Source organism: Crocuta crocuta, unplaced genomic scaffold (genome assembly GCF_008692635.1).
Source record: "Crocuta crocuta isolate KB4526 unplaced genomic scaffold, BGI_CrCroc_1.0 scaffold131, whole genome shotgun sequence".
NCBI classification, from domain to species: Eukaryota; Metazoa; Chordata; class Mammalia; order Carnivora; family Hyaenidae; genus Crocuta; species Crocuta crocuta.
The window spans coordinates 16,509,525-16,532,333 of NW_027528977.1; the positions used below are offsets into that span (position 1 = coordinate 16,509,525).

General features: G+C 44.1%; 1 protein-coding gene across 1 annotated transcript in view; it reads left to right on the top strand.

Annotated features, from left to right (window-relative positions):
* SLIT3 (slit guidance ligand 3) overlaps positions 1-22,809 on the top strand; it is a 598,836-nt gene that overhangs the window by 398,649 nt on the left and 177,378 nt on the right. Inside the window, exon 5 of the mRNA XM_077757361.1 lies at positions 7,337-7,408. Within this exon, the coding sequence (XP_077613487.1) occupies positions 7,337-7,408 (72 nt within the window). The remainder of the gene's footprint in view (positions 1-7,336; positions 7,409-22,809) is intronic.

Genomic DNA, 22,809 nt, shown 5'->3' on the forward strand with positions numbered 1-22,809 from the left:
GGCTGTGAAGGCCTATGTACCCTTCAGGCCCTGGCATGAAGTGTCCTGTTAACCAGCACAGAGGCTGATTTGTTTTTAATTGGGAGAAATTTATTGGGATGGGCCCTGCATCCTCCAGTTCACCCCTCACTTCTTTTGTGTCCACAGTCAGCCTGCTTTGCTCATTACCTTTAACCTGCATTGAATTTGTGATTTTGAGAATATCAGCCAATAAAGAGGCAGGAAGCATGTACATTAGTGACTAATCATAGAGCAAACCAATAACCCTAACCTTACTTGCAGCCCTCAGTCCCTCTGCCTAAGAGATCCTTAGCTCCCTGGTGCTCAAATACCAGGCTTTCATCTGCTTTGGAATGGTCACAGCTAAGATCTGCCTCGGCCCGGGTGCTCATTACCTGCCCTCCAGTGCTCTCTCCCCTCAACTGCAACCCTCCTAGAAACCTGGGAAAACAATTGTCTGTGAGGCCCCCAAGAGAATGTGCTAACCCCAGTCACCAGAGTCTTCCCTGAAGGTTTAGGAGAGCCCAGGGACAAAATGCTTGGTTTCCTCCGGCTGAATTCCTTGGGTCCCGGGGAGGTTGTAAGCATCCATAGACTCTCACCCCTGCTCGCTGAGCTTCCAAACTGGGCCCCTGGGTGGCTTTGTCAGGTATGGATTAGATATTGTCACCCTGTTCCCCTTCAGCCTTCTCTGATGACACTAGTTCCTGTAAGCATTTTGCCCAACTTGAGCAGGCTCACACCTGAGACACGGGAGGACTTCAATCTTGGACACAAAATTTCCCCTAGACACTTAAGGTAGTGTCTATTATTTCAGTATGTATCTCTCAAAGACAACTAAATGAGGGGAAGCATAACCCACAATACCATTATGCTATCTAAATTATTGTAAAAACCAGGGACCTGTATTATTTTTGAAGCATCATCAGTAAATTCGGATGAGGTAGACCATGAGCCCCACTATGAGAACAGCTGCCCTGTGCCATGCCCACTCTTAATAACATCTTCAAACTGTCCTGATTTTTATTAGACTGTTCACTTTGAAAGACAAAATCAAAGTACTTGATGAAACAAGACTGCATCCCTGCAAGTCCCAGTGATTCAGATTGGCCTCTTTCCCTGCCCCTTCCCCTCCCCAATACCCACCACCCCAAAACTAAAAAGATTTCGAGCCTCGAATAAGTAAAACAAAGCTGTGAATTATTTTCCTTGCTGGTTAGCAATAATCCTCAGTGTGACTTTAGATAGAGGGTGTCTTCTTGTTGAAAAGGAAAAAACAGTGAAACTGCAGCTCTTTCTTTTGGGGGTGTCTAGATGTTTATTTTCCAATCATGTGTATGAAGAGGTCTGTTTATTTGTATTGGGGGTCAAAGAGAATACATGCTCCGGGAGGACAGAAACTTCCTTCTGTTCACATCTGTACCTCAACATGTGACATAGAATAGCACCCAGTAGGTGCTGAATTTATTGTTTGTTACGTGAAGATTCTGAGCTGCCATCTAATCTGCTGATCTTAAACATTGAATGGTATGATTAGGAGTTTTCTAATGAGCTTGTCAGAGAAGGCAGAATGAAAGGAACTCTTACTGATCTCTTTCATTCAGTAAGTTTTTAACATCAAGGGAGCAAGCATGTAAACTGGTGCAGTGAAATACTCAGAAACTAATTGGAGCAGTGGAAAATAATGTTTTTGGTCATGTTTTAGATTTCTGTCTCCCATTGATACTTTGATTCTCTGGATCCCTGAGACAGGTGGCAGTTCTTTCAGGAAATGATTTAGTTTTTCCATCGTAATCTCCCTTGGACAAAGGATGCCATTGACTAGACACCCAGCTGGAGGTACCAGGGCTTCTCAGCTGAGACATGCTTTGGGCTCACTTGGTTTTGACAGTGACCCAACTGAAAACCTATAATCTTGCTTATTAAGATAAATTGCCTGCAGAAGAGATTTACCTTTTAAGATAAATCCTCCCCAAAGTTCACATTGTAGAATCCCCAGGGAATAATTTTTCCTGCATGTCTGTCCTTCCCACTGTATATAATAAGGTAAGCAAAACAATATCTTTCTCTTTGGTTCTGAGAGCAGAGTGATAATGTCACAGTTACTATAGATTAGGAGTCAGGGTTAGGGGGAGCAGGGCTCAGCTTTGTATAAGAAGGCAGCATTGAGAGTACAAGAACTTTTAGATTCATGGATTATCTATCAGAAATGTTTTAAATCCCTAAATGAGTTCTGATTGATACCTACTACATCAATGGGCAGTTTCCTCCTACTAGGCAGTGACTGGGAAAGTAATTTTAATACAGACTCAGGCCAAAGAGAATCAGATTGGTAATCCACTGCCCTGATCTCAAATCCAATAATAGTTCCAAATAGAAATGCTTTTAGATCATCCTCTTTTACTTTGGCTAATCAAGCATTGGTAGGGTTTTGTTTTGTTTTGTTTTGTTTTGTTTTGTTTTTCAGTTACTAAAAAAGTGCCTATTGGTCTCAATGCAAGGTCTGGGGAAGTAGACAAAGAAAGCATCAGATCGCATCGTTCTAATATCCTTTGGTCACTAAGCTTCCCCTTGTGGCCTCTTGATCTTTGGTCCCAGATATGTCATCTTTCACGAGTGATTTTTTTTTTTAATCTTCTGAGAACTTCCTGAATCAGGAGGACTATCCCTGAAGCCTTCTTATGAATGCTTTGAGATGGATTCCGTGGGTCCCTTTACTGACTCTGGCTCCCATCTCCTGCTTCTTCAGACTTTGCTGATAAAGGCCGTGACTGGGAACCTCCTCACCAATCTGTCCATGAGTCATGGAGTCACCGTGTTCAGCCTTATGGAAAGCAGGCAAAGCCCGGCAATTTGTATTTCTCTTGGGTGATCACTAACCAAGGACTGTCTGATGTAGGGCTGCAAAGACCCAGATCCCTTGGTTAGAGACAAGGTCAGGACTTTACCTGCTCTTTATTCCCCTTGTTCATCCTGCTTCCTGCATCCCTACTGGTCTCTCCCAGGATTCAAGTGTGAATCCATCACTTGGCTAAATGTCAGCTTCTTTGAGAGCCCAAATTGAGACAGACCTTTTCTCCTGAATCAAGCTCTCCTCTTTCATTCAAAAAACTCTAGACTCACATAGGGATCCTCATAACTAGATGATAAATGAGGGAAACTTCAATCCCTCCCTCAGATTTTACAGAAAGAATATTAGCAACATTTATGTGTTTTATTCTTTGCATAGTTGTAGGCAAATATCCTGAAGAGGATGATAAAGGACATTTTCGGCAATGTAAAAATCAGAGCTAACTGGGCAGAAAATCCAAGAAATAAATGCAGCCATTTGTTGAATGCCTACAGGGTTCCAGGTGATTTGCAAGGTACATATATATCAACTCCTTTCATCCCCATGATTAACCTAGGAACTCAGTAAAGCCCCTACTGTGAAGATGGGGAAATGGAGGCATAGAACATTTTAGTAGCTTGCATGATTATACTGCTAATAAGTGGCTACCCCCACTTCAAGAAGTCACCAAGGTTGAGAGAGCTTCTGAGCCCTGGCTTGTACATTTGGAATAATTCAAGGCTGATATCTCGAAGCAAATGCCACCCCCCACAAACTGCCATTTAACACATACAGGACTTCCTGGCAGCATGAATGTGACTGAGACCAGCACATTGTCCCCACAGAGCAAAGAGGAAACTGTTTTCCTGCTTCTTGCCTTGCCATCTTCCCTGGCAAACGTGGGGTGGGCAGGGGTGGGGGTGAAGGTGGGGACTGTCATTCACTGTTGCTCTGAGAACAAAGCATGCCTGACATTGCAGAGAGAGCCCTGGGAAGCATTTCAAAGCTCCACTGGAACTAGACAACCTTTCAATCCATTTATCAAAGTGTCTGCAGTTCCCGTTTCAAGGTAGATGAAGCAATAATAAATTTGCGAAGAAAGTTAATCTGTGTCCAAAGCATTTTAGTAAATTAAAAAGGGGGGGTGCTGGCTGGAAGGGGGATATATTGGTTCTTGCCAACTCCTATTTGACTTACTGTCTCCTTAATAAGTCCTCTTTGGTCTTGTGTTTTTGGATGGAATAATCCATCGGTTAATCATTTTCCGGAAGCAGGAAAATGCACTTTAGCTAATGCAGTTCTCCTTTCTTTCAGAGTCCTAATTATTTAAAAAGGCTTCCCAATCCATAGCCCTACTTCCAACCAAGAAAATCTTTTCCACCAGCCATCTTCTTTTATTTCTCCCAGAAAATTTCAGCACACGCCCCTTACCCTCTCTCTAACCGTGCTCCAGCCTCATACCTTATATCTAATGTTTAAAAAAAAAAAAAAGTTCCCTTTCCCTGGTTATTTCTGAGCATTTTCCCTCAGGAAGGGCAAGACAGTAACCCCACAGCAAGCAATTGGTCGGAACTAGGCTCTTGGGCACTACAGATAGATTTTGTTATTTTTATTTAAGTGTCAGCTCAAAATGGTGGCTCTTGTATCTCTCAAGGGTGGTGCTTAGCAATAGCTACATGGTCTGGCATCACGCTGAGATAAACACACTATTAGAAGCCCTCACAAAGGCCCCAAGATAATTGTGAAGGGACAGTTACCGAAAATGAAGCACCCAGCCCTGAACCCTCCTCCACGCCCCATCAGTAACACCATTAAAGCTGTCAGTTTGTCAGCCCACTGGAGGTATTTATGAAATCAATATACAATCCTGCAGATGGATGGCAGTGGTATTGTTAGCTGGAGAACAGAGGCTCAATGGAAAATAAAATTAATAAAATTTACAAGCGGATTGTCATGGGGAACAGATAAATTCCCTACAATCCACTGTTTTGCTCACTTGCGGCAGAAGGAAAGCCATGGCAGGGAGCTGGAAAGAAAGCTGTGCTTTTAAACTGGGTCCCTTAAACTGGGAGCAAGACTGCATATATTTCCAGCAAGAAAATAGTGACCAGAAACCCAAGAGACTGCCCCATGCAGTTGCAGGGTTTGGCCTGTGTGATGGCTTTTGTGGGGCGCTTCCCAGCAGTCGGGCCAGATTTTTCAGCTAAAATGCTGCTCTCCTCTCCTCAGCCCACTGTATGGCAAGCCAGTACCTTCATACAATTATTTCTTCAGGATGTTTGGGGCCTTAAACTCAAAGGGTTAATGCATGACTGAAGTAGCTTCCAGACATGGTTAGAGCTGGCAGTCCAAACCTCTCTCCTGTTTGTTCCCCCTGCCCCTGATTCTGATCATTAGCCCTTGACCAACACAGTGGCCCAAGTTGTTTCCCAGAGTGGCCAAAGAGGGCAGCCAAGCCTGGGAGGATAGTGGGCAGGGGATTACTGTCCTGGAGACCAGCCTTCACCTGGCAGAAAAGACTAGACCCACTGTGGTTGCTGGAGCCTTGAGTACTGCCCAGATGCCTGGTGGAAATTGTATTAGTAGATGACAGGACCTGTGCCCCCTTCCCCTGAAGTCTGATGGAGAGCAGAGGAGTGACCTTGGTGACCCTGCCTGACCTCTGCTGTCACCATGGGCTTTGTTCAGTGCCCTGACTCCGGCTGGAGCCCTGCTCATTGAATCAGGCCTGGCCAGGGGAGCCTGCAACGGGGCTCCTGTGCATCTAAATTTATTTACACCAGTTGCAGACAGAGGAAACTGAATTTGAGATGGGGAGTACCCTATTATTCAGCCCCAGAAGCCACTGGTAGTCATATCTGTACCCTACCCCAACTCTGAGCCTTGCCTTAGGGCTTAACAAGTGGCCCCAGACAATCCCCAAGTGTCTGAAGCTCCAGCCACCTACTCAGTGTGGTAACTCCTCTCAGCAGGTGAGAGCAGGAAAGTCGATGCCTCTATTCTACTTTCTGTTTTTCCTCCTGCCCCTTCACAAAATGTTAATTCAGATGGGCTAAGTTTCAATGGAAGATGGTTGTCTGACCTCTCTTTATTTGGAGTCCTCTTTAACTTTTGATTAGGTTCCCGTGGAAAATCAGTGTGGGAGTGTCCACTGATACAATCTTCCTCTAGGACGACTCGGCAGTTAAAGACGTTTACCCTGTGACCCAGCACATGCTCCTTATGGGACTTTATACCAAGGAAGTAGCTGAATAATTATCCCAAAAATGTGTGGGGAGGAAAACCCATCCTAGTATTTCCTTAAATGGCAAATTCCCAACAATGTGGGATCACATAGCCCTCTATACAATTAGATGATATACAGTGATTAAAAATGTTGGCATACATGTACTGTTAATGACATGAACAGATGTTCTCAATATAATAAGTGAAAAAAGAGTTTATGGCTGACTATATACTATGAGATCATATTGTGAAATTTATACATATTGCTCCTAATTGGTAACAGCGCTTATGGTCTGGGAGGATGATTTTTTACCTTAATATCTAAAAGTTCGGGTGTTATTTTCAAAATAATTGGGATATATATCTGTATCTATAGATATATGTACATATGATGTGTGTGTGCGTGTGTGTGTGTGGAGAGACACGCAGTTATGACTGATTACTCACTGAAATCCCAAGCAAGCTTGAGGTATGAATGAAAACAAGTGTACGTGTTTGGTTTAGGGGGAAAAAGGGAAACAGAAAGAAAAAAACTGCATAGGTCTTAGGAAAGTACACTGAGGCTTTGGGGATTCTTAAAGAGGACCCTGGCACAAGACCTGAGTCTGAGCAGGCTTCAAGACCTGACACTTTGTCCCTTACCTTTCCTCCTCAAAGCAACACATTAGCACCGCTTAATGCTAGATGAGGTGCCAGTGGGACCCCCATTTTGGACAAGTTTGTGCAAATGCAATTTGAATTCATCATGCCTGTCACTAAGCTGATCCGGGAGGCCCCTGGTGTGCCTGGGTCTCTGGAATAAACAGAGATGGTCATCCCCCATCAGGAAATTAGGATTACCAGTTTCCCTTCCAAACCCAAATGACAAAGGCAGAGAGTCCCTGAGAGATGGGAGACTGAGTGGTGTTGACCCTGAAGTGGGGGAGGGGCAGCATGGAGGAGGGGGCCAGGGGTCTCTCTGGGAGGTGGCAGAACAGAGAATTGGGTGCGGTGTGTGTGCAACAAATAACCCAGAGTCTTGGCTCACGGCCTGGAGGTGCGAGACCACCCACAGAGCCCGCCCTGGAGGCGAGCTGCTCCCGCCTGGTAACCATTTCAGCAAAGGCCATCACTAGAGGAACAATGTGAAGGCTCGTAGCAGCCTGAGGCCTGAGACTAAACAGTGCCTCCAACACTCCTGACCGCAGAGGCAGCCTGTGAGAGGTTTTGTTGTCATAATGAGATGCAGATAAAGCCGGGCCTTGGTCGTTAATGCAGTGTGCCTCTTCTCTTCTTGTTTAGAGATCTGAGCGAAAACCAGATCCTGGGGATCCCGAGGAAGGCATTCCGTGGCATCACCAACGTGAAGAACTTGTAAGTGACGATTTTTTTCTTCTCTGCGGTGTGGCTTTCTGGCCAGAACAGTGGTGAGGGATGGGACAGGAAGGTGGTGTCACTGTGCTGTGTGCTGCCTCGGTGCAGACGCCTTTGAGACAGATTGAGGGATGTGCTTGAGTGGCTTCCAGGGAACACGCATCGAATGTCATGACAGCTCCACAGAGTCCTGTTCCTTTCTGGTGTTTCAGTCCCAAGTGTGAGCACTAGAGTCTAGGACCTGGGTCAGAGGTTGGCCCCACAGTAGCTCTGTGGCCTGCGGCTCAACTCCGCTTTTTCCAAGGTCATTATCTTCTGTAAAATGGAGATGATATTCTGGTGGGGGTGTTGATGCCAGTGAGAAAGTGTACCTTGTACACAGTAAGTGTTCAATAAACAAGAGCCTTGATGATCATGACCATGATCATGATGGTAAAGGGGTGGCTGTTACTAATAAGATATTGGGAGACGGCAGCGGCACTTGCGTCCCAGGCTGATGGGGGGGACACAGCCAGGTCCACTCACTGCACCAGGTGCTTGGTTTTGAGGGGTACTTTTAGTTTTATTTTGAAGTAATTATTGATTCACAGGAAGTTTCAAAACTGATAGGTCCATGTACCCTTTTACCCCAGTTTCCTCCCAATGGTAACATCTTACATAACAGTATGATCTCAAAACCTGGAAACTGACATTGGTACAATCCACAGACCTTACCCTTCAGATTTAAGAGTATCACACACACTCATTTGTGTGTGTACATGCACGTGCAGTTCTGTGTAAGTTTGTCACATGCAGATTCCTGTGCCCATTGATAGAGTCAGTACAGAACTATTCCATCACCACATTTTTTAAATGCCAAACAACCTTTGTCCTTTTTTGCCTGGTCTCCACTGTTTGCTGTTTAAAAGTGACTCCTGGACCCTTACTTTCACAAGGAGTGTGCCTTTCAAATTTTCTACCCCTACCGCTATGTCCATGTTTTCAGAACATGTGTTGGGAGAGGGTCACAGAAGAAAGTCTGGTTTGTCTGGGCAGGCATTTCTGTCCATTGGCCTCCTCCACAGGGTCACATTCACCTTGAGAAGTCTTGAAGGAAGTTTCTTTAAAACTACTTTAGCTCTCAGATTTCCTTATAAGGACTTCAGGGATATTAATGTCCTGGATGCTGGTGATGGCTTCCACATACAGGCTGTCTGCTTTCCCTGTTCCTGAGAACTTACCAGGAAGCTTTTGGTGATTAACATGCAAAATACACAAAAGGGCAGAGGCATCTCAAGGTGAAGGAAGCCTAGGTCAGAGAGGACTTTGCCAGCGGATCCCACATAGGAAACTGCCCACTGCTTCATCTGGGGGCGTTTGCCCAGAAGCAGGAGAAGGCACGGTGGAGCAGACAAAGCCATGGAGAATGTGACTCAACATTGTGCATATAAACCAAAATTAAGAGGTTGTATTAATTAGCATCCCAGAAAGGCAAGGCAAGAAGGCAACTTAAAGATCCTCTAAAACCCTGCAGGTCAACAGTCAGAAAATTGAGGTCCAGGAAAGGGCAGTGACTAATACAAGGTCAACCAGCTTCTCAATGGTTAAGCCCCAGATTAACATTTTACATATATAAAGTGGTATAGCTATTCTGTCTCATGGCTCCAATTTTAAATAGGCCAGTCAACAACAGCAACAGCAAAAGCATTACTGTGATGTATAAGCAGGGCTGTATAATTACCAACTGCGTTTTTTGTTCTCAAGGAAGTGATTAAATCTCATGTGGTCCACGATAGTTGTTGAATCTGGGGACTTGTGTTGTTTTCCTGTAATATGTCTAACTTCACAAAGGCCTCAGGAGCTCAAAGATCCAAGATTCTGTAGACGCAGACTCCTGAGGCACTCAGGAACTACTGTCAGGCCCACCTACTCCAGGCCATGCAAATATTTGTTATTGGAAGGCCTGAACTCAGCTATGATTTTCTCTTTTATATCTACCCAGTGTCAGCAAGTGGTCCTGGGGCGAGAGGAGGGGAAAGTAAACCCATTGCCTAAAGGATGAATTACCCAAGAGCACTAAAGAGGAGGGGGGTGATTACTTTATACTTCTAATCCGTTCCATCAGGATGCATTTGTTAGGCAGAACCTACAAAACCCAGAAGTATAATTCATATTATGGTAAAATGAGGGACAAGAAACACATGTGTACAAGAGAATGTTTAGTGATTTAACATTCCACATGAAAATTGGCAAATGGGGTGAGGGGTGCCTGTGTGGCTCAGTTGGTTAAGCATCCAACTCTTGGTTTCAGCTCAGGTCACGATCTCAGAGTCGTGGGACTGAGCTCCGTGTTGGGCTCCACACTGAGTAGAGAGCCTGCTTGAGAGTCTCTTTCTTTCTTCTGCCCTTCTTCCCCATTCGTGTACTCTCTTGCTCTCTCACGCTCTCTCGCTCTCGCTCTCTCTCAAATAAAAATTTAAAAAGAAAAAGATAATTGGCAAATGGGTAGCCATGATGCATAGTAAAGACTTCAGAATCAGAGAAGACAAATGGCTTCAGGGAGTGTAGCCTCAACGTTAGAAACATAGCATTGGCAACCTGATAGATCTAAGTCTGATTTTTAGCTATTGTGCATGCTGAGTCTGTGGACTCAGGTATGTTATTTGACACTTCTGAGCCTAGATTTCCTCCACTATAAGATGAGGCTAAGACTTGTACTTAACCTCATAGGATATTTGTGAAAGTTAATAAAATAGTGAGTATGAATAACTTAGTACTATGTTTGGCACATGGAATAGATATAAAAAGCTCTAGCTACTGTTATTGCTGCATTCCTTTGTTGCTGTTATAATTATAAAGACTTTACATGGGCCTGAATGATGATTGGAATTCACAAAGTCAACAAGGTAAATAGTGTGTGCAAATATAGATGGAAACCTGTACAAGGTGTGTTTCAAGGGCACAGGCAGAGCCATCTTGTGGGGGGGGGGGCAGGGGCTGTGAGGCAGAACAACAGGTGATCAGTTCAGGAAGAGAGGTGGAAGCCAGGTGGTGGCAAACCTTGCCGGCAAGTATGGACTTTAGATGTAGGTACTGAGACTATAGATGGCTTCCAACACAGGAAAAGTCATGATGAGAACATTTATTGTGGGAGAGGAGCCTAGGATAAAAGGAGGAAAAAGGAAAGGCTGGGGGCAGAAGATGAGGCTGAGTCCAGTGTAAGGGGTCAGGGCTCATGTTTGGGAAAGAGAACAGTCAGAAGTGAAGGAGGATCCAAAGATGCCAAAAGGGACCAAGTCAACAGAAATGGGCAGTCAGTGAAGTATTAGTGGCTGGGGAAAAAGTGGAAAATGATGAGTTTCAAGCTCAGATGATACAAGGAATGATGGCAAATCTCCATAGTCATTTATCTTAGCAGCCATCAAAATGTTTTTTGAACCTACTAAATGCCACCTCTGGGGGAAGCCATAGGAAGAAAGATATGGAGATCTGTGAGCTTTGCCTTCTTGGAGCTTCCAGTCCATGAAGACCAAAAGGTCAGGAGGAAAAGCCAAACATGAAGATCATAAGTTGGGTGTGAAGTGATGTCAAGTCCTTCCACAGGCAGTGTGGATGGAGCATCTTCTCTGTCCTTGGAAATTAGTGAGCCTGACATCCCATCCTCTTGATCCTGCTGGTCAAATGACTTTGGTCTGTGGGTCACAACCATGTTTATGGTCCCCATCTTCCATGGTTTTAATAAGAGAGATGTAGGTGAAATAATTTCACAGCCTTAAGAGAAAATATCATGTGGGTAATTGGAGATATAGGAGCTGAGCTGAAGAGCAAGTTCAAGGAGGGGAAGCATCTGTGTAGAGGTGATAATTGAAGTTATACATTTAAATACGCATCGGTACATGTAAAATAGAAGACACTTTGCAGAAATTAAGTTTGTATAAAACCTATTAGGGAAACACTCCTCCTCCTACCAGACCTCAATTATCCACATGTAGATTGTCTCTCTTGTGACAAATATTAAATCTCAGGAATGTACATCCCTCTCATCAGTCTGAGAACCACCTCCCAGACCCCCTCCCCCCGCCTTCTCTACTGCCTGTGTGAGCTCACGGAATATAACACTGTTCTACTCCTTAAGTAACAGGAATAGAAGATACATTACTGAAATATCAGGCTACAAAATGACAATCGTTGGGCCTATCCATGATACCAATGTTTAATTAAGAATAGAAAGCCAGGGGGTGCCTGGGTGGCTCATTCGGTAAAGCACCAGACTTCGGCTCAGGTCATGATCTCACAGTTTGTAGTTCGAGCCCCATGTCGGGCTCTGGGCTGACAGCTCAGAGCCTAGAGCCCACTTTGGGTTCTGTGTCTCCCTTTCTCTCTGCTCCTCCCCTGCTCACCCTCTGTCTCTCTCTCCTTCAAAAATAAATAAACATTAAAAAAAAATAGAAAGTCAAAGATTATCTACTTTTCTTAGAATTCTGTAGTTTTGACATGGATTTTCTTTGCTTGTCCTGACATTCCCCTTCAGGAAGGAAGAAGCCATGATATACCCATTTTCCAGATGACAAGGCTAAGTTTTGATCAGTGTGTGTAATGTGGTAAAAGTCAGGAGACAACAATTGAGCCTAGACCTCCGCACCTACCCTATCCTTAGTAACAGACCCAACTACTCTATCCATAGACCTTTCTGTCTACCCAGATTCCTCTCCACTCAGCCATGCTAGCAACAGGAAGAAAGGAAAAGTAACCAAGGAGGCTGCTAGAAAGTGAAGGCCTGTTTCACTGAGGCAAAGAGATAGTTGTGCAGCTTTTATCAGAGCCGAAGGGCAGGACGCAGGTGGTGTTTGAACCCAGTGGGAATGGGTGCTTAAGGAACTTGGCATCCTGCCCCCACAACAGCAAGGCAGTGGAAGGAAGTCCCTAATTGCTTCCTGCTTCTCAAGAGAAGGGAGAGAAGGTAATTAGCTGGGGATACCACTCTATGCAATTACTAAACGCTGGTTTTATGGGCTGGTCCCGCTCTGCTGCCTGTCTGGAAGCAGGAGAGGCTCTATATTTAAAGAGAGGCAGTCAGCTGGACAAACTGATATGGAAAAAGAAGTCTCAGAGAGACCAACCTCCAGATAGAGCCGACTTCAACACAGCAGTACGAACTGCCTCCTGTATGCACATGCCGTGACAGGTACCGGACAAAGGCATAGTGAGGAAGAGAGAGAAGGAGAAAGATAATCAGACAGACACAGAGATAGGGAAAAAGAAATGAATTGGGAAAAAACAGAGATGACAAGCCACAATCCAACAAAACATAAGAAGAAAAAGACAAAATCCAGTGTAGATTGTTTTTGTTTTTTTTTTAAATGTCCCCTTGCCCTGTCTTTCTCAGCAGTTGTGTTTTCCTCTGTTTTTCAGTTTCTATTTGCGAGGACTCTGTAGGACATGCATTCCAGAAGGGAAAATCAATAAGCCCTGTCTCTGCCAGCTAGCAGAATTTGACGGTTTCAAAACAAAGCTGGGCAGGCAGCCTTTGTGTTCTCTAGTTAGTCTGAGTTGCCGCACTGCCCGAGTCTGCCCTCCCACTTCCTGAGATTAATGAGGGCTGTCTCCACCCGCCCAGTGAGCAGCCAGTAATCTTGTGTGAGGGTAAGGAAGGTATGCGGAGGGACATGAAGCACCCATCCGTCGGTAGCATCCTCGTCTGCTGATCTCAGTAGACATTCATTCTGTCACTGTGCCTGGAACAGAGTTCATGCTCTTGGTCACACCCAGTAAAGCTCTGCATGGCTGGGCCCTCCCTCATCCACATTATGCTTCTCGGGCTCTGTTTCATCCCTTGAACGATCCACGCTCCTTCCTCGCATGGGATGCTAAGCCCAGAGACCTCTGTGGGGTCAGTTCCTTCAGATCCTGTATGTCTCAGCTTGAACGTCACCTCCTCAAAGTGGCCTTCCCTGACCCATCCAAAGCAGCTCCTCCCGTTCCCTCCTTTCTATCCCATTACCCAGTTATATTTCTCCAGAGCACTTACTGCCCCCTGAAATTATCTTGTTCATTTATTTGTCAACCTGTCTCTGTATGTCACACAGAATGAACATGTGTACGCAGGGACCCTGCCTGCCTCTATCACTGTGGAATCCCCAGCGCCCCAGCGGTTTGTGGCAGAGAATAAGGTCAACTAAAAATGCATCAAATCAATGTTTATTCATTCATTTCTCAAGTATTTGCAGTTGACCTATTACATATAGGAAATCATGCATGATCATTATAACATTTAATATGATAATATTATAGAAATAACGAGATACCATCCTTGTACTCAGTCCAGTGAGGGGACAAACTATTAAGTGAGCAGGTGCAGAACGTGGGTCAAGTCTCCATTGGCGCTAAGGATGAAGAGGTGGGAAATCACCCAGACAAGCCTGATCCTGGCTTCACTCAGGAGGTGACATGTGTTGGGTCTTGAAGGATAAGTAGGAGTTCATCCAGGGGAAGGACTTTCCAGGCAGAAGAGGAACAGCATGTGAAAAATCGCCCACCTGTGCAAAGGCACAGAGGTGTGTGAAAGAGTTGATCCTTGTCAGAGATTCATGGCTGGAACACAGCAAGCAAGAGAGGCAGTCGAGAGAGATGAGGTTAGTGAGGTGGGGAGTTAGGGCCTGGGATAGGGAGGACTTCAAATATCATGATCCATAGCACAATAAGATCCATGGATGGGCTTTTAATAGGGGCGTGGTGAGCTCAGATTTTCATTTAAGAAAGACTGTGCCGATGACAGTGGGGAGGACAGACTGCCAAGGGGAGACTCAATTCCAGTTGCCTCTGGGGATACTTGTGCAGTTGTTGAGAGATTATAGGGCCCCGAAGCCCGACTCAGTGGACCTAAAGAGGCAAATTTCAGAGACCTCCGGAGGCTGACTGAGTGGGTGAATTGAGTGCATCACCAGGGCCTACCAGGCTAGAAGCAGAGGTGGCTTTCAACATAAGGCATCTCTGCCAACGTGGACCCAGAGTGGTGCCTGCCTCTTGTGAGAAAAGCCATCTTGCCTCTTAGAAGGGGGTTTGGGAAATTTGCTCACAGGAGGCATGTGCATTCTGCTCTATCACCTTCCCAAGGTGCAGCCGGTTTTCTAGCCTTTCCTCCTTTGCATTCATGGCTCTATTTCAGGTTCAGAAGCACTGATGGAGGAAGTTGGACTGGACCCCAGTCTCCTAAGTGCTACCCAAATAAGCTATCTTGAAACAGGGATCAGGAATACCTGAGTAGCTCAATTGGTTAAGTGTCCAACTCTTGATCTCAGCCCAGGCCTTGATCTCAGGGTCATGAGTTTAAGCCCTCTGTTGGGCTCTGAGCTGGGTGTGGAACCTACCTTAAAAAGTTGGGCGGGGGGGAGAGGGGGGTAGGAATCATGTCAACCCACCTTCCTTTCTTCCCTCCCTGCCTTCTTTCTGATCTTCCATCTTTCCGTTCTTCCTTCCACACATCATGATTGAGCTCATACCCTTACCAGACCTGAAGCAGGTCCTAGAAACAAAAAGATGAGTAAGGCATTGTCCCTGTTCTTGACAAATTTCATCTGCAGAGGGAGGCAAACAGATCTACAAAGAACATATATAGTATGATAAATACTTCCCTAGAGCATGCTCCCTTATCTGCTCCATAGCCAGCAATGCAAGTACTCAATAAATAGCAGTTGATTTATGTAAGTAAATCCACTGAAATAAGAAAAATAGTAGAAGACACTGGTGAATTAGATCCCATTAGTCTGGAAAAGATATGTTACTGAGTTGTTCAAAGGCAAGGAGGTGGTAGTGGTTAAGTGCCCCATCCCGGAAGTTGTACTAAAATTGGCAATTGTGTCAGTGACAAGTAAATCCCTTCCTGGCCAGGTCACACAGTTTCATAGTCTGTGTTAGCAGGCCTCTGTTGGTCTTTGAATATTTCTTCTGCTTACTCTAAGTTATAACTGTCTGCTTAGTTGTCTTTCTCCTCCAATGGCCTGAAGCTATGTAGACAGAGAGGTCGAGTCTGTCTTGTTCACCGTCTGTTTGCTTGCAAGAGTCAGTCCTGTGCCTGGCACATATGATAGGTGCTCAAACAATGAAAATGAATAAGTGGATGACTTCCAGAGCAAAAAGACTCCAGCTCTTCAAGAATTACTAAAACCATGAATGAAAGAGCATGGTTACATCTGAGAACAAAGACAAGTTAAAGCAAAGCACCCCGAGAAACCCTCAGTTTTTTCCCCCCTCAGGATAATGGAGACCACTATTCTGACTCCAGCACTAAAATTTACTATCTGAGATATTTTCATTTGTGGACAACATTCTTTTTTTAACTCATCATAGATATTTAACCCCTCTGAGCATTAAATCCACAGGAAATAAGGGATTTAAACAAGCGTGTAAAATAGAATCTCATCTTCCCTGCACACTGGCAAAAGGCACGGTGATTCTGGGCTTCTCCAAGTTGGGCTTAGTGGTCTTATGAGAAATTCACCATTGGGCTGAGCTTTTGCGTGGAGATTTTTAGTTCTAAAAAGAAATGAAAGGGTGTGATCAGAAGAGTCAAGATGAGTACTTACAGTAAAGATTATACTTTGAGACTCTAGTAACTATTGATGTTCTGATTCTTTATCTCATTGAAGCTAATGTAGCATAGTTTTTAAAAGTATGAATGTAAAGTATAAATGGAAAGTATGAGTTTTAGAGTCACATTTTATTAATTATTATTATTATTATTATTATTATTATTATTATTATTATTACAGCCTTGCTGCTTATGACCTGTGTGGCTTTGGGCAAGTTACTTAACCTTTCTGAGCCTCAGTCTCCTCATCTATAAAATGGGGAAAATATTAGTGAGAAGTTAAACAGGGCAAGTATGTATAAAGCCTTCATAGGTATTATCTTATTTAATTACCACAACAGCCATACCAGATCACTAGGGAAATTTTATTAGCTTTTAGATATAGATGAGGAAGTTGAGGCTCAAAGAAATGCAGGAACTCTCCCAAAGCAGCAGAGCTTGTCAGTAGCAAGGCTGGGACAGGATCCCAAGATGCATCAGTGCTGTTCTGAATAGTTAAGCCAGGAGGAGTTCTGAGATTTGGTGACATCTTGTAGGAAAACAGCAGGTACAGATCATTGGGGAATGTTGGGAAAGCATTTCTGGCTTCCAGCACCAGCCAAGACCCTAGGCAGGAATAAGCTGTGATGGTCACCACTGAGAAAGAATTTCTGAGAAAACTAGCAAGAACATCTGAGTGTGAGTTCTTTTTTTAATCAATAGATTTCATTCTTTTAAGAGCAATTTTAGGGGCACCTGGGTGGCTCAGTCGGTTAAGCGTCCGACTTTGGCTCAGGTCATGATCTCATGGTTTGTGGGTTTGAGCCCTGCGTCAGCAATAAAACATTTAAAAAAATTTAAAGAGCAATTTTAGGTTTACCAAAGTATTAGGCAGAAAGTACATCATCTTGATGCTGCCTGCCTCCACACATAGTTTCTCCCATTAACATCTTGCACCACTGTGGTGCGTTTGTTACAATTGCTAAGCCAATATTGATACACTTAACTAAGGCCTATAGTTTACAGTAGGGTTCACTCCTGGTGAACTTCAGTGGGTTTTGGCAAATATATAATGATATGTATCCCCCTCTGTAGTAAGGTGCAGAATAGTTTCACTGCCTAAAAATTCCCAGTACTCCCCCATTCAGCCCTCCCTCCATTCTCTCAAGTCTTAGAGTGTTAGCTTTTAAATATACAGGGAAATCCCTTCGTTTTTCACAGCCCTTCCTAATAGCTTATGTTTATTCTGTTGTTCAGACCCAAACAATGCAAGTCTTTTTTTCCGTCTTTGAAACAGGGTAAGTGACACCCTGCTCACCCAGAGAGCAAATCAGCAGGAAAGCCAGGACCAGTCCCAACTCCCGCACCCATAGCCTGAGGTATGAACATTAGAATTGCCTCGCAACAGCTCTCCTTCACAGAAGTCCTGTAATTCGAAAGACCAGCCCAAGCTTCATGTTCTGTACTGACTCCCCATAAACTCTGAGGGTGTTTCAATAATGGTTGAATTCTCAGGTTTCCAAGTCAGCCTGCCTGGAGTCAAATAAGTCCTGGCTCTTACCACCTATGTAATCTTAAGCAGAATATGTAACATTCTTAGCCTCGGTTTTCCATTATGTTAAGTGGAAATATTACCCTCATCATGGCATTGTTATGAAGATTAATAGTAAGTATTGCTCCTTTATCTCATCTCTGAGAATTGATTTGAATCAGACTATCACCTCTGATGAACTATCTTCCCCTCTTAGACAAAATACATGCCCGAAGAAAAAGCATAGATTGACAGTGTTCTGCTTCAGACTCTTAAAAATATTTAACTTCATCATGCCTTCTCTTCTTTCTTTCAGTGGGGCTGTCCTGTTCTTATTTATGGCTTATAATAGGCAAGGCACAAAATGGGCCAAATAAAAAGAGGTGTACCTTTCCTATCTTGATCCCTCTCCCTGTCCCCGTCAAGACACAGAAAGTACCATAAGAGCCCAGACGTTCTGGGCCCAGTTACAGCTTTCCTATTAACTGCTGCCTACCTCTGATGGGCTGAATAATGGCTCCCCAGCGATGGCCACATTTTAAAGCCCAGAATATGTTACTATGTACCCTACATGGCAAAAGGGACTTTGTAGATGTGATTAAATTAAGGATCTTGAGATGGATAGACTATCCTGAACTATTCAAGTGGACCTAATATCATCAGAAGGGTCTTTATGAGAAAGAAGACACATGCTGAAAGCAGAGGGAGAAAGACCATGTGATGCAGCAAATGAAGACAGAACCACTCTTAGAAAAGATAAGGAAGCAGATTCTCCCCTAGAACCTCCAGAAGGAACACAGCCCTACTCACACTTTGATGTTAGCCCAGTGAAATTGACCTAGAACGTCTGACCTCCAGAATGCTAAAAAATTATATACATATTTTAATCTTCTAAATCTGTGATGATTTGTTATGGCAGCAATAGGAAACCAAACTGATACTACCCTTAGGCTGCTACTTAACCTCTTGGTCTTGGCTTCTTCATCTGTTAAAATAAGTAATTGATATGTTGTGATCAGTGGATTTCAGTGTGTAGTCTGAGATAAGAGCCTACAAATGAAAAGTTACTTTTATTTTTTTTAATATTTTTTTTATTTATTTCTAGGAGAGAGAGAGACAGTGTGAGCAGGGGAGGGTCAGAGAGAGAGGGAGATACAGACTCTGAAACAGGCTCCAGGCTCTGAGCTGGCAGTCAGCACAGAGCCCGACGCGGGGCTCGAACCCACGAACCGCGAGATCATGACCTAAGCGAAAGTTGGATGCTTAACCGACTAAGTCACCCAGGCGCCCCTAAAAGTTCCTTTTAAAATATTTTTAAGAGGCACCTACGTGGCTCAGTTGCTTAAGCGTCTGACTTTAGCTCAGGTCATGATCTTAAGGTTTGTGAGTTTGAGCCCTGCATCAGGCTCTGGGCTGACAGCTCAGAGCCTGGACCCTGCTTCAGATTCTGTGTCTCCCTCTCTCTCTCTCTGCCCCTCTCCACTCATGCACACTTGCTCGCTCTCTCTCTCTCTCAAGAGTAAGTAAACATTCAAAAAATAAAATATGTTTTTTAAGTTTATTTCTTTATTTTGAGAGAGAGAGCACACATACACGTGAAACAGGAAGGGGAAAAGAGAGGGGGAGAGAATCCCAAGCAGGATCCCTGCTGTCAGCATAGAGCCCAATGCAGGGTTCAATCTCACAAAACTGTGAGATCATGGCCTGAGCTGAAATAAAGGGTCAGATGCTCAACCAACTGAGCCATCGAGGCATTTGGATTATTTTTAATCATCTAAAGTTTTAAAATCTCCCTTTTAGATTTTGGTGTTCAACATGAGATTTCGTATAACCAAGAGATCTACTTTTAAAAAACTTGAAAAATCACTGGACTAGATAGGTGATCTTTCAGGTAGGTTCAGACTGTAAAGTGTGATGATTCTTTCAGACCATCATCCATCAGGGAGGAGTTAGATTGTGTCATTGAGACAAATCTCAGCAGCAGAATCAAGAAGCCAAGGTCTGGGGGAGACCAGCAGAAGAGAAGATCAGAATACTACATGTCAGTGTCTGGAAGTTGGTTACCCAGGTTGAGGGTCTTGGCTAGGCTCACCTTCAGAGAAAAAGAAAAGATAAATTTGGATGTTGACTGGGAGAGATTTTCTGGAATGGCACTGAGGGTCACTAAAATCTTTGGGACATCTTTGGGACTGGTTACAGATTTCTGCAGCAGGTCTGAGTTCAACTGGCTTTCCTGCACAGCCTCCCTTCCTACTTGCTGCACCAGTTAGACTGGTTTGCATCTCAGGGAAATGGTTGCTTCAGGAAAGAGGGTTCTTTAAGGATGTGGAGGACAGAAGACTTGGTCAGCCACAGCGCTCAGGAAACATTCGCTGGATGAATAAAGAACTCCTTTATGCAGGGGGTGAGATGGTGGTTTTCAACACTGCTCATGATGGGTACGGGTGTGTTAATGGAGTTGGTATTTCAGAGCACCTTGTTGTATCAGAACTGACAAATCTATATACACAGAGCCCACCACAGGAGAGTGGAGCACTTCTGTGTCTGCCACAAGTGTTCAGCTCTGTAAGTGGACAGTGTGTTACAATGTGTCCATTTAGAAGGACAGCCATTCTTTGCCATTGTTAACGGTCTTATTTAAAGGTCTTTCTATAACCAGGCCACAGGCACAAGTGCCCAAAGCTAAATTACTTCTAAATGCCAATGATCAGTTCTCAGGTACTGTGTCTGTCAGGAAAACTACCTAGCCAGACAGATAAGTACCCAGTAGATAAGATTTGGTTTACACAGCACACGGCCCAGCAGCAGTTCTGAGATTTTATAGATAATTAGCATTTTATTATGGAAGTTTGCATTTCTTTTTCTCCTTTCTGAAGGAATGCCATTTCTTGGGCTTAGAAATGAGGTATATGTGCTAACATCCCTCTAAAGCCCATTATTTAATCTGAAATGCTTCTATCTACTCTCCACTCCCTCCCAGAATAAAGAGAGGCTGGTTTAAGAAGGGGTAGTAGTTTCAAACAGACACTCATTCTTCTTAGTAAGTAATAAGTTCTTAAAGAGCCCTTAATTAATCTGATTAATTTCTACCTATTATGTCGCTTAACGCCCATGACAACCTTATGATTATTATCACCAGTTTATGGATGATAAAACTGAGGCACCGAGAAGCAAAGCGGTAAGTCGCAGGGTCATATGCTAATAAGTGGCAGAACTGAGACTTGAACCCAGAGAGTGTAAATTTAGCACCTGTGACCACTATGCAGGGCTGCCAAGGCTTAGCAAAGCATTTAATGAACATCAAAACCGATAGAATAAATCCCACCTCCAGACAGGTTTTGTTTCTTCTTTGTGGGGTTTGAAAGATCTGTGCGGTTTGCTGGAGAAATCTGAATCTCCAGCTTTTCTGGAAATATCAAATGTGTTAACATTGGATGCTGAATCCTGCATGGCAAACAGTGAACTGAAGCTGGCTTGCAGCTTCCCTCTCTGAAACAGTGTGCTCTCCTGCCTGCAGGCCTGCCTCCCTTGTCCTATAGGCTTCTAATGAACCTCATGGTTGTGTACAGCCATCTCTAAAGAAGAGTTCCTGACCCACCTCTTCCCTTAGAAGGATCTCCAGTCTCTTGGGGTTGAGAGTTTGTGCTTTGCTTGAGAGTTTGTGCTTTGCTCCATAAGCACACTGCTTCTCTCCCTGAGCCTTCATTTCCTTTTCAATAAAATGAAGATAATAAACCCTTAACCAAACCATACATTTTCATGCAAAAGTTAAATGAGATGACAAGTGGAAAGCCCTGAAGGTAGAGCTTGGCACAAAGTAGATACTAGTATTCTGCACCCCATTCCCCCACATTCTTTTTCTTTCACCTTCACTGATGTGAGGAGAAATAGTCCCACAGCTGACCTACTGGCATGAAGGGTTGGGGAAACGGAGGGTTTAGGGTCTTGGTTGGCTGTCTTGGGCATTCTCTCTGTTCCTGTATCTTGAACACAAGCCCTTCAGTAGAGGATTGTAAGCTCACATACCAAGAGTATGATGGACACAGCCTGAGAGCTATTGAGGAAGTAATAGGAAGTTGTAGACACTATGGCTAACTGGAGAGTGAGCACTCCAGCACCTGCATATAGGCACCCTTAACAAATTTTTTTTTTTCATTTTCCTAAAAGAAGCAAAAAATTTAGATTTCTGTGTAAAATCATCTGATTCTGAGATGCTGGCATCTAATGCAAAATCCTTTTAAATACTGAGTGTCCACACTGTGCAGGCTAAATAATACCACTTGTGGGTCAGATTCAACTACAGATGTCTGGTGCCTCCCACTTCCTGAGGAGAAAGCCTGCTGCAGGAGTGGAAGTGAATGGAAGGTTCTGGTGGTTTGTCCCAAAGCCCTGTGTGTCAATAATTTGATCCTTGCTAATGTGTTGGCAGGCCATAGTGCCATAATTCCTTAAGCCAGCTAAAGTCCACCAGTTTCCAACAGCCCTGAGAGAGTGACTCTAATGGTGGCAATCAGTATAGCTAAAGAGGGATAAATCTGAGAACAGTAGCCCTGTAACCACATCACACAGATCACTGCTAATCGTTCTGAGCAGAGCACTGTCCCTGGACTTGAACTTTCCTTCTGACCACAATCCATAGTGTTTTGAGGCTGAATACCCTGCCAGGAATTGGGTTTTGCTGCATCAGAGTACGGCCCTGGCCCATCCCTGAAGTGAGTGACTTTGCCAAGCTTCTTTCAAAGTCACACCTCAGTGGTCATCTTCACTGAAGCATCCCCACGCTTCCAAACCCTGAGAGACTGACACTTTCTTTAGCTTGACTCTGGGTTCTTTATTTGGATAGACTGTTGACTCAATAAATGCAGATTCATCTGTGTGCCTCCACTGGCTCCGGCACCATCTCGATGCTATCATTGATCCGTCCTCTCAGGGCTCGTGAGGCTGTAGCCCCCTTCCTTCCTCTCTCCCTGGCCAACCCAAATAATTTCTCCATTTGTTTTTTAAAATCCTAATTGTAAAGTAATAATTGCCTTGCTTCATTATTGCCACGTGTATTGTCTCCCAAATGTGGAATGATGACCCCCTGCTTCCAGATCTGGACCTTATTAAGAATGCAGATTCCTGAGCCTTGTTAATGACTTACTGAATCTTTATTTCTGGTCAGGTCCCTGGAATCTGCATTTTAGCCCACTCAGGGCTGATTCTTTTTTTTTTTTTTTTTTTTTTTTTACAAATAGTTTATTGTCAACTTGGTTTCCATATAACACCCAGTGCTCATCCCCACAAGTGCCCTCCTCCATGCACATCAGGGCTGATTCTATAAGG